Genomic DNA, 12,686 nt, shown 5'->3' with positions numbered 1-12,686 from the left:
TAACAACTGACATGCGCAGGGAAGAAGCCCCCCGCCCCCCCGCCTTAGCTCTGCAAGCTGCCCTGTTTCTCCAGCTTGCGCAAGGAAGCAGAAGGGACAGGTCAGCTTGGAGAGCTGACACGCAAGGAATAAGCTTCTCTGAAGGTTGGCTCTGCCTGTCTATGGAGCTGCCCTGTCCCTCCTGCTTGAGCACAGAAGCAGGAGGGACAGGGCAGCAATCCTGCACCTTTTTCTAGAAAAAAAGCACTGATTCTCAGTACCCTGATGGCTTCATTTGGGTGTAGATAAGATACACAAGCACCCCTTTCATGTATAAATTTTCTTTCCACACACACGGGATTTTAATTCCATGGTAGATCGAAGACATGCTTGCCCTAGTAACATGGTAGCAGTTCAGACTTGCGAGTAATAGTTTGATTTAAAAGTATGATTGTTTGTCATTGTACCGGGCATCAGCCTCTTGAAATATGAGCTACTGATCCCAAATTTGTTGGGATATAGACACCTATCTGTAAAGCTTTGGGTAGAGAACATGGTGTTCTCTAGAAGCTGTAGATTACAACTCCCAACCTTCCCAGCCAGTATGGCCAACCGTAAGGAATAATGTTGCAGTCCATAACATCTGAAGAGCTGGCTGGCTGGCCTTGCTATGAGCTTTAAAAATGTTCAGAATGAGACCAGTTTTTTCAAAAAAGCCAAGGATCTTTGTCTCAGATTTATTATTCCAGAGGCACTTATATAGAAAAATCTTACATTTAGATAGTGTCTTTCCACTCAAAGGGCTTTACAAGCTACAATATATTAAAGTACAGCAATTATGTCCCAATGAAATGGGAGCCATCTATGATCACCAGAGTACCAGATACCACCAGAAGGAAGACATGGAGGTGCTTCATTTGTGCTGACCTTCCCATCACCCCAACAATTCCTGTTCAAGCAATCATAAAATCAGCGATCAACATACAAGACTATAGCACAAATTCATAGCTGAACCATGTTTCTGAATGATTACTCACATCTCCAAAAAAATTCTTCAACTAAAAAGCATAATCTCAAACACTGCTTCCTTTGAGCACCGCTCTGGTTCATTTTGCATTTATATACTTACTATCTCAGTAGGTCAGACTACTTTTGATGACTTGATAAAAGTAGGGATATTGCAACTTGAGATGTCGCAAAAGCCAAGACAATTTCTGAATATGGAGTTCCCTGGACTTTGTATCTGGTGTTTAATTCAAAGAATCAGTTTTATTGGTTAATGGTTACTGAAGTTAATTTTGTCTAACAGATAAACAACGGTTGTGCTCAGTGTTAAGTCTCAAACTGCAACGCCTTTTGGCTATCTGCAAAAGATGTTCTATAAATAATGGATACTTTCTGCTAGTTAGTGACAAAAAATACAACATTCTTTAAAAAACCTCAAGTCTACTACTACTCAATTTTAGTGCAGACGTTTCTGAAAAAAGAATACAAATATTGAAAAAGCTGCATTTTCCAGTCTAAAAAAATTATAGCAGTTCTTTAAAAAACAGATGCATTCAAGAAAACCATTCCCTCTCAAGAACAGTCACTACATAATATCAACTTGAAAGGCAGGTTTTATTTGGGAAAAGGAAGCTTCACTAGCAGCAGAGCTACCTGATTTTCATAGATTATATGTACCTCTGAATCAGATCACCACTAAGCTGAAACTGCTGGGCTAGACGATCTATCTGTGGAATCAGTTTAACATCAGCCTTTGCAATATGATCACCCTGCAGTAACCACATGTTGAATATCACAACCAGTATCGGAAGCAGTCTCCCCAAGTTGTTCAAACAAACAAAAGTGGGAGTACAGAAGGGCAACTCCTTGCCATACAAAATAAAGTCGTACCTTGGTTTTCAAACAGCTTAGTTCTTGAATGTTTTGGCTCCCGAATGCCGCAAAACCGGAAGTGACTTTCCAGTTTGCAAACTATTTTTGGAAGCCGAACATCCAATGGGACTTCAAAGGCTTCCGATTGGCTGCAGGAACTTCCTGCAGCCAATCAGAAGCCGCGCTTTGGTTTCCGAACATGTTGGAAGTCGAACGGACCTCCGGAACGGATTCCATTTGACTTCCAAGGTACGACTGTATGGAGAAAAAAAATTGAAATGATGACAGATAAAGTTAGTTTAATTTTTAAGCTGCTTCCAAGCTCGATCCTTCTGTAGCTCTCCACCGATTATTCATATAAAACACATGAAGAAAAATGGCATTTATAAACAGTGGACTGAAGCACCATATTGGAAGCAGGACGAGGAGAACAAAAAATTGGCAGGCGGTATCTTACTGTGAAAGGGGGATATTCAAGACTGGTGTGTGGTCACTAACAACATATGTTGATTTAACAGCAAAGGGGGGGAGAGACAGCAATCACATTTATTTGCATATGTAGTGCATGCCTTCATGTAGTGCATTTCTATGTTACATCACATGAACCCAGACACATACCTAGGCTGTGTCATACTCCATGGGGTTTCAGAAATTCCTATGGGCTTAATGGCAGATTATTGATCAGCCAGACTAGTTAGGCACTGTCTTCCCAGCCCCATCTACGGGGCCACCTCTAAGGAATGCTCCCATAACATCATGTAGCAATAATAATCGCTTCACTTGGAAAACTGATACTCTTTAAAGCTTCAGTTATATGTGGTCTTGCCAAAATCTATAAGTTTGTGATTGGCTTATTATCAGTCTGGGAACTGCTCATGTAACATTAAGCATTAGGACGTGGTTGGCATGGAAGTTATTCCTAAGAGGCAAACACACACAAAAATGCTCACATAACAGGAAACAGTTCTGAAAGGCTTTGAGAACTGCTGTGTCTTAGGCAATGAATGTTGAACATATACACACACCCCAGAAAGAAAAGCATGTCACCCTGTAAAAGAAAATAAATCTGAATGGGGCAGGTGCCCTTGGCGTTTTATTAAGAACCTGTGCACAGCTTCCCAAAGCTATCAAATGGATCAGACCCACTTCTAAATGTGAACATCAGTGATCTCTGTTTTGAAATACAGAACGTGAGTTCCTATGTTTAACTTTTTCTTTCTATTTGTTCTCCAACATTCCCAGCTTCCTCATTCCTCTTCATTTCCCCCCACTTCCCTTCCCAGAAGTGCATGAAGCACAGGCAACAACAGAATAGCTTTTTATTTTATTTTTTGAGCCGGATAGAAGACTGGGACCAAAAGAGCAGTGGGAAGCTGTGGACAGAGACTGAGAAAGAGATCTTCACTGGAATAAGCTCAGATCTTTAGCACTTAGAAATGTAGGTCCAAGGTTCACTTCTCTCCCAACGCTGCTGCAGAGCCTCACCCACCCTTGGCCAAAGGAAAAGCTTGCTGCCCTACGTAATGATGCAATGGAACAGGCTAGTACTGCCCTGGAAAAAAGGTATGCTATTCAGTACAATGAAATGATGCATCCGGATAAGACATAGAAATTCACGTCTCTTTGCACTGGGAGCAGAGGAGGTAGTGACCCTAACTTTAATAAGGGTTCTTCCCCAGAGGAAGGCAAAGGTCAAACAGAAGTCGAATTACTTGACTTCAGAATGTTTACATCCCAGGATGAATCAAAGTTACAGTGATTTAAGCCCAATTTAATTTAGGCAGGTTTTAAAAACCACAAGAATAAGGACATTCTTAGTACATAGTAATATTTAAACCAACATATACACAAATTAGTAATATTCTACATTATAATAAATGCCTCGACAGCTTGTTTTGGACACTTTGTTATCCTACACTTAGTAATTGGTTTAAAGAATGAGCCATCTGTTAAATTACATTGTACTTTGTGTCTTTCTATGCCCCGTGCTGTTTTCGGTCGCTGAAGTAGGTTGTAGATTTATGCAGTATTGTTGTTTTTAAGAACCAAATTCAATTGTATCTTCAGTAATCCTCTTGAACTCATAGTTTCCTCTTCCGTCCATGTGAAGGTAGAACTGAGGAGAAGGAAAAATACATATTAGCTAACTTGATTTTAATATATACTCTCTGTTTAAATAAGGATTGTCTACAGAAACTCCTGTCACCACATTTCTGCTTGGAAAGAACACTGTAAAATGTTGCATGTCTTATACCTCCATCTGGTGGCACTGCCAGGAGCTCGGACTATTTATTTTGTGATGATAAAGTCATCTGGTTGCTGAAGTTTGGTCTCATAACTCTGACTATGTGTTCAACTATCTACTACTGAAACATGCAGACAAATGGCTAAAAATAATGCTGAATTCTTCACATATTTAAAATTGGTTATGAAATCCTGGAGGAATCTGCTTTGGGAAATTAGGTATGGGATGGCTGTGCTTATTGCCTTTTAAACTATGGTTTCATTTTAGCTATGTGCAACTGCCGACTATCACAGGAAAATCATATAACAATTCCTCTGAGCAGCTGCTTACCTGATCACCCTTACTGTGTCTCAGCTTCCTGATCTGTGAGTGGGTTTATATAGCATACATGTATGTACTGAAGGTGAAGAAATTATCTGAAACACTTCAAGCACTTAGGAGATCCAGCATTTTATCAGCCTTGTAACTAAGCCAGGGAAGTTACTAGCCTGATTTGCCTTTTGAACTACCCCGCTGAAAGTTATCTTTTACCAGGCAGACTTGCACAACCTTTCTGTTCAGATTGGTTTTACCAGCTGAGTGTCTTCTTTTGCTGTCAGCATGGAAATGCAGCGGGCTTGCAAAGGATAAACAGAACCATTTGTCCCTCATCCACCTGTCTACACACTCACCTGCATAGAATTTCAATTAAGTTATAGTGAGCAAGACAAGTATCTGGAGATAAGGGCTGTGTTATATAAAAATTACTGACAGGTGTGTGCTTTTTATCTTAATCATCAGGGTAGCCACAATGGAATGGGGATTCACTTTTCATTTGCAAGAAAGCTATCTGATTGGGATAGCGACAGCTCATCATTTTTTATGGCTGTTTTATGGTGTTTTTAAAAAAATTCTCTCTTCCCTCTTTTCATTTTTTAATGGCTTCCTTCATGTTTTTAAAATGGCTAATTACTGTTTTAACTTACGCTATTAACCACCTTGTGCTCACTGAGGAAAAGTGAGCTATAAATGTTTTAAACAATTAATATGCTTCAGCTGACACAATTATTCTGTAATTTTGCAAAAGTGCTGTGAAACTGTTCGTTTTATTATCGAAAACACTTGAGCTGGTAGGAACCCAAGGTATATCTTAATGAGCAAGGTATGGATTTCAGATATCAAAACACATAACTTATGTTTAAAGAAGATAAATCTTACCTCATGGTGTTTCCAAAGTGATTTTCTGTGGGATACAGTGAAGAGGGTGATACCAACCTAGAGTGACAGAATATAAGATAAAGTAAGCTTTAAGCTTCATCCAAAGAAAATAAACTCTCAAAAGCTCCACATTACATGATACAGGAAAGCTGTGACTTGATACCCCAAAGTCTATTTCTGAAAGCAGCTGCTGGGGCAGGGCGTGGAAATGCAATTTGGAAGAGGGCTACGGTATTGGGGGTCGGGGTGTGAACCCTTTGGTTCCATACCAGCTCGCCACTGCAGAGTGCCCCTGCCCAGGTTATAACTAATTTATTCCACTGCCTGTAAATTTTCAGCTCCACTGCTAGTAGCCGCTCTAGGAAGGGGTTTGGGGTGCCACATGGTTAATCTCCCCCTCCCTGTGACCCTAATACAAAATGCATCCCCCCCAGCTGCTTTCAGAAAATGTCTCTCTGTTCTAATCATGGCTCTCATGTGGTTTGGCTTTGCTATTAGACATATCACATCACATATATAGACTCAATTTTTAAGTCCCATTCATTACAACGCGGGGGGGGGGGGATTAAAGATGCACACTATCTTTCTCATTGAGAATCAACAGAATTTGATTTTAAGAGAGTTAAACCTTGAGCTGCCTTCTAAGGAATTGTTTGCAACTCTATATATGTTGGCAAACTGACTTTTACTTATCACACAGTAAAGAATGTGCATCGTGAATGTGCATCCAATGCACCAAAAATGTGCAGAAAGTGCTAGGTAATAAATCTGCTAATTTGGATTCCCCCTTGCTCTGGGCATGTTTTGAGTATCCTGTGCTTTAGTCTAGGATATGGTTGACCCAATCTAGGTACAGTATATGAACATAGGGCCACTATAGTAACAAAATCTTATTGATACTTCTTGTTAGAATAGTTCAAAGTTAGAGCTTAACTGACAATGCAAACAGTCAATGGAATCTGAACAACAGAATGGATGAATGCATACATACTTTTCGACAATGGCTGTAGATGTAGCCTTCCACGTCGACGCTAACAGCGCTAGTACATTCGTCCAGAATTGCAAACTGAGGCTTATGATAAAACAATCTGGCCATCTGCAATGCAAAACCAAATGCAAAAGATCTAACACATATTTCTGAGACATATTTCTTGTTTACGTTTTTATTAAGCACTAGCTGGTCCTGCCACCCGTTGCCGTGGCTAATCCCTGTGACTGCCACCACCCTGTGTCGATCCATGACATATCCCGCCCCCTCCCCCCCGGGTTTTCCCTGTGATTCCCCCCAACCTGTCCCATCCCATGACGTATCACGCCCCCTCTTCCCCCCACCCCCGGGACATCCCAGTGACTGGTCCCACCGTGTCCTGATCTATCCCGTCCCCTCCTCCCCCCACCCCCACCCAGGCGAGTCAGTACCTCCATTCGGCCTAATCTGTAAAGGCTTCGGGCTTAGTATGTAAACGGCAGCTGAGGTGCTGTTGAGAGGGAAGGTTCTATGGATGTAGTACCAGCGCAGCCACCACTAGAGGGCATTGGTTTGGAAGCTGGTTCTTTTCCCAGCATGCACTTTTGGCTGAGTGGTGCGTTCTGGAACAGGTTTTTGGCGGAGGTGTGGCATCTGTCTTTGAAAACCTTATAAGAGCCTTTGGACATTCGCTTTGGACGTTGTGTTCAAATTTGAACGCAATCGGTGAAGTGGTTTCGGAGAAAAATGGACACAAACCCACATGCCCTTTTTACATTTTTATCTGGTCCATGGGGTCACAAAGAGTCGGACATGACTAAACGACTAAACAACAACAACAACATATATAGATAGTACACCCAAACTAACTTTTTGCATACAAGAAAACTTTTTAACTAGCCAAATCAATATGTCATATTATTTGGAAGAGATAATTCAAACTATAGCACTGGCATAAAAATACGAATTCATCCCACAATCCTCAAGAGGGCACTCCAGTAAACACATTTTGCATGTAGAGCCAGGGTGGGGGACACATGACCCTCAATATGTTGCTGGACTACAGTTTCCATAATCCCTGACTACTGGCAGTGTTAACTGTGGCTGACGGGTACTGGAGTCCAACACCATCTGGAGAGCTGCAGGTTTTAGGTTTCTCCAGCCATTAAAAGGGTGAGAAAGCAGGTGATGGAGAGAACCTTGGTTGAAATCCTGGAGAGCCACTATCAGTCAGAGTAAATATTGGGCAAGATACTCAACTAGTCTCACCTGGAGAAATAAACCTTCCTAAGTCATCGTTCTTTCAGATACGCCAAAAGAACATGAGCACAAGAATACTTTCCCCTCCTGTGGTTTCCAGCAACTGGTATTCAGAAGCACCGCTGCCTCCAACTGTACTCATATTTAATACTGGACAATTTTGCTCATATTTAATATTGGACAACAGCTTTGCTGTTGCCAGGCCTAAGGAATTCCCCCACTCCCTTCCTGATGGTTTCAAGGAGTCAGGAGGAAACAAGATAGCTTTAATTATGATTTATTTAGTTTATATTATAACAATTACTCACGTCTTGCCACCATAATGACGTTGCTCACTCTGACTCCTCCTCCTTCCCTTTTTCCCAGCAACACGTGTGCTCCTACAGAGTCTTCCCTTGGACAAATTCCTTTGCACGTGATGCTCTTGTACCCTTAAAGACCTTCATGTTTGAGGGGAATGTAGATCATCTATGCTGTCTAATGAAGTGCCCGCAGTCAGCCCCATTTCTGTTCCTGCTTCTGTTAAATCCTCATAACTAGGCTGCTTGCTAGCCCTGCCTGATTATCTTGTTCATAGCTTGGCTGTAAATCAACACTCTCTCCCTCTTCCCTGTCAGTGGCAGGAGAAGGGGGAGGCAATCTCACCCACTTTTCAGTCTCTGCATTCCAGTCCCTGACAGCTGTTCTTAAAACAATTAATGCCTAGTCCTCAGTCAAAAGGGGTGCTGGAAAATACAAACATTTTATAAAACAACAGTGTAAAGACCACATACAGCCATCCTCTGTTTCTCTCCTCCACTGAGAACATCCATCCAGTCCTGAACACTATCCCAGCCTCCTTCACGGTCCAGGATCTGACCCAACTGGACGTTGTCCAAGTACTCCTTTAACACCTGGAAGCAAAACCGCATAGGTCAACAGGCTTGAAAATGTACTTGTTTTATGACTTCTTTCAGTTTTCTCCACTATCTCCACCTCCAAAGGATGCTGAGATGGTCAGGATCAAAATGTTTTATCACATACTGAACAATAACAAGCCTTGCCAGCAAACTGGAGCGAGTACACCACTTTCTCCCAAGCCCGAGATGGGCAAAGCCATTTGCACTGTGGAGTGGCACCAAATCTCTCACCTTTCGGCCTTGAGATGGGACAGGAAGTAATCAGAACTTCTGCTTCCCATGCATTTGGGCTCCCCAATTAGGGACACAGCAGTGAGGAATCTGCCCTTTTGTGCATCTTGACTCCCATCTCAAGTGGAAAGCAGAGCACAGGGACCAGGAGATTAAAGGATGTAGCAGCAGCCATTATGGGCTGCATGTTGGAGCCCATAGGTTGGGCTGCATGTGGAGCTATCTTGCTTCATCTCCTTAAAGGCCCAGTAGCACTAAAGGAGATGTATTACACAAGCCAACTATTATAATGGAACTTGCCTATCCATCTTTCCCCCTTTCTCATGTACGCTGTGTTTAACTTCAGTGGTGCACAAGCCAGATGCTATAGCATTCACCACACTGCAACTACAACAAAATTGGTTGCATGAATTGGCCATGGCTTCAGTCAAATGAAGTTTACTTACGGAAAAGAAGCAACATACCTATGCTGTCAAACACTGTATGAAAGTGTTTTGCTGCTATTTCTAATGATTACCTAAGTTTACAGTGAACTTTCAGCTTTTACAGCAAAATAATCATAACTGGGACACTGTTTTACCTGGTCAGAGATTCCTTTCCTTCTCTGGTCATCTACGGTATCTGGATAGATGACTTGGTCTCTGAGCGTTCCAAGAGTCATATATGGTCTCTGAAAGTAAATTGCCAGGAATCAGGACAACTTGATGCACATTTTTTAAAACAACAAGAAATGCCAAAGGCTATGGCAGTTTGCTTTACCTGAGGAACATAAAACAGCTTTCCTCTCTCAGGCTTAGTCAGACAGCCACCAAACAGGGGCCACAACTGCAAAGATAAAATGAATAATAAAATTTAATGAATTGTGATTCTGTGCCTTTTGATGTCAAAGGTATACTTACTCCTGCATTTACTTACCTCACCAAGGACACGGAAGAGAGAACTCTTTCCACACCCATTTGGCCCACAAATCAGAACATTGGCACCGGACCGGACCTGGAATGCAAATCAGGCCAGCATGTATTTAAATATTTTGAAAAAAGGACAATGAGCAATATGGGTATCTGCTTAGGTTTTATTTGTATGTCAGGTCAACCTACTGTATTAATCAGGTCTCCTTACCCTGTGAATCAATATTTCACTGAACAAAATTGTTGCTCCGCGATGTTCTTTCAAGTATGAGCACTCAATACGGAAAACTTCAAATGAGTTGCCAAAATTGTTTTTAAAACAAATTCTGAACCAACTGTGTTCCTTTAAGCCAAAAAGTCAAATTCCTCAATGTAACCTTTGCTCGGTTTCAACAATTGGATGTCTTTAGTTAAACTTTAAAAGCTAGCAACTACTTAACTAGTATTCTGAGGATACAAGAAATTACAGAAAGCTATCAAATGAAGACTGCTTCCCTAAGTGAACTTACTAAAAAGAAAATACCACTAAATTCAGATGACTACTGAGTAAACACGTTTTGCATTGATTCGTAAGAGGAGGCATATATGAAAGAATAACTTGGCTTGCTTTCCCATTTTATAATTAGTACAGCATCTCCTTATATCTAGGATTATTCTAGATGTTTAAGAAAATGCTTGAACTCCCACGTGATTATAATAGTTTCACTTTAGAGTCGCCCAACAGGGACACCTAGTGGTTTATAATTGGTTAAGATTATGATTCCAATGTACATATAATCCCTGTGATTTGGCTGGTGCAGCAGATTTGCGCACAGAGCTGCCAATAATACTTACGGTCAACAACAAAAAAACTTGTTAACTGTACAGAAACACTGTTAAAAACCATATGAACTGGACTATTAGGCTAAAACTAAGGAAACCATGAGTTGTCCACATGGGTTCCTGATCAATATTGTTCCTATTCTCACATGTTCTGATGAGAAATTTCAGATTTTTCTACCCACCTACTGAATGCTTGGAGTTAGAACCAAACTCTATGTGAACAGATGGCTCTGTCTATGGATCTTTACCGTTCCTTCTTGCCCTTCCACAGCCCCGGAAAAGCTTCTCTGGTGGGACGGGGACCCTCCTGAACAACATGGTTTATGTTAAGTGGAAGACACTGGGAGAGGAGGAATCACCCCAAATCAGGCAAAGCTCTGCTTATGCAAAGTGCCTCCACCCAATTTTGGGTAACACTGGCACTCTGAAACTGTTTTAGGAGGGTCCCCTGACCTTCTAGAGAAGTTTTTCAGGAGTAGGGGATGGGAAATAAATTTGCTTCCCTCATACAGACAACGGACATATCCCATTCTTTCAAGACGATATCGCTCACGTCATGACATACCTCGAAATTAAGGTCTCTAATCAATATATCGCCATTGGGTGTTGCCAATGGAACATGATCAAACCTGCAAGAAAAAAAACCAGACACTTTGCTGTTAATACTAAGAGACCATACTTTCTGAAGATACACAGACACAGCCCTACCATGAAACAAACAAAGTAGCGGGTGATGTAAAGTCAAACTACTGTGCTTTCAATCAGATGATCAATGTGGGCAAGCGTGAACCTAGTCCAAACCTGCCGTACACAAATAAGAAGAAATAATAATAATAAAATAATAACATTGGATTTATATACTGCCCTATACCCGGGGGTCTCAGGGCAGTTCACAGAATAAAATCTGTGATATAAAACCACAAAATACATAATAAAAATAAAAGCAACAACCAAATAGCACCCCCCCAAAAAAAACATTTTAAAAGAGTATAGGATGTCAAACAGATCAAACAAAGGCCTAGTTAAAAAGGATATAATGATGGTGCCAGGCGAACCTCCCTGGGAAGAGCATTCCACAGACGGGGAGCCACCGCGGAGAAGGCCTGTTCCCGTGTTGCCACCCTCCGGACCTCTCAAGGTGGGGGTACACAAAGGAGGGCCTCAGAAGATGATCTCAGGGTCCATGTAGGTTCATATGGAAAGAGGAAGTCCTTGAGGTACTGCGGTCCTGAGCCATTTAAGGCTTTACAGGTCAAAACCAGCACTCTGAATTGGGTCCAGAAACTAATTGGTAGCCAGTGCAGTCGGACCAGGATCGGTGTAATATGCTCAAACCGTCTTGCTCTGGTGAGCAACCTGGCTGCTAAATTCTGCACCAGCTGAAGTTTCCGAACCGTCTTCAGAGGCAGCCCTACGTATTACTCATTGCAGTAACCTTGAGGTTACCAGAGCATAGACAACAGTAGTTAGGCTATCCCTGTCCAGATAGGGGCATAGATGGGCCACCAGCCGAAGCTGATGGAAGGCACTCTGGGCCACTGAGCCCACCTGAGCCTCAAGAAACAGCAAAGGGTCCAGGAGTACCCCCAAGCTACAAACCTGCTCCTTTAGAGGAAGTGTAACCCCATCAAGAGCAGGTGACTTCCCACTCATCTGGTCTAGGGAACCACCCACTAACAGTGCCTCAGTCTTATCTGGATTGAGCTTCAGTTTGTGGGCTGTCATCCAGTCCATTACCGAGGCAAGGCACTGGTCCAACACTTCCACTGCCTCACCTGCAGATCATTGACTGACAATTGCCTATGCCAACCGGCTGCAGCTCTCCAAGATCTCAGGCTATACAAATTATGTAAGTTATCTGCAAGCTTGTACAATTTGCATTCAAGTTCTCCTTTGGTATAATCTTACATGGTTAACGTCTCTCTCTCTCTCTCTTTTTGCTACAGCATGCCTGGTAATGACTGCCGAAATCTCTCCTTACGGAGGGGTTCTTTTTGCTCCCATGCCAAACTGAACTAGGACAAGGTTAGCTCAGAACAAACCTCGGCTGCACAGAGAGTAATCAACCACATCTCTGGGATTAGATAATGCCCTAAATCAAATATTGATTTAGGTCAGCATGGCCCGGAAATAAAAAATATAAAAAACAAGGGAAGAGCAAAGTGGTTGGGGGAGCTGCTGCAGAGCAGCATGCACATTCGCAGAGTCCTGCATTGTGGAAACAGACTGGTGAGCACTGAATTAAAAACAAAATTGTAAAAGTGTGGGTGCATAGAACTGAAGAAGGCTAATGAGAGAAA

The 12,686-nt window shown here is 42.0% G+C and overlaps 1 protein-coding gene across 2 annotated transcripts in view; it reads right to left on the bottom strand.

Annotated features, from left to right (window-relative positions):
* Positions 1-702: 702 nt before the first annotated feature.
* The window catches only part of ABCD3 (ATP binding cassette subfamily D member 3), a 49,071-nt gene continuing 37,087 nt past the window's right edge, over positions 703-12,686 (bottom strand). For both annotated transcript variants that reach the window (XM_035121923.3, XM_035121924.3), the window contains exons 16-23: positions 10,952-11,015; positions 9,572-9,649; positions 9,416-9,481; positions 9,237-9,326; positions 8,300-8,419; positions 6,291-6,395; positions 5,300-5,356; positions 703-3,973 (exon numbers count right to left, since the gene is read on the bottom strand). In XM_035121923.3, coding sequence (XP_034977814.2) covers positions 3,896-3,973; positions 5,300-5,356; positions 6,291-6,395; positions 8,300-8,419; positions 9,237-9,326; positions 9,416-9,481; positions 9,572-9,649; positions 10,952-11,015 — 658 coding nt within the window. In that variant the 3' untranslated portion in view covers positions 703-3,895. The remainder of the gene's footprint in view (positions 3,974-5,299; positions 5,357-6,290; positions 6,396-8,299; positions 8,420-9,236; positions 9,327-9,415; positions 9,482-9,571; positions 9,650-10,951; positions 11,016-12,686) is intronic.

This window comes from Zootoca vivipara, chromosome 7, assembly GCF_965207765.1.
Source record: "Zootoca vivipara chromosome 7, rZooViv2.hap1.1, whole genome shotgun sequence".
Lineage (NCBI taxonomy): Eukaryota > Metazoa > Chordata > Lepidosauria > Squamata > Lacertidae > Zootoca > Zootoca vivipara.
The sequence above is the reverse complement of the archived record's forward strand: the minus strand, read 5'-3'. Positions and strand labels throughout refer to the sequence as shown.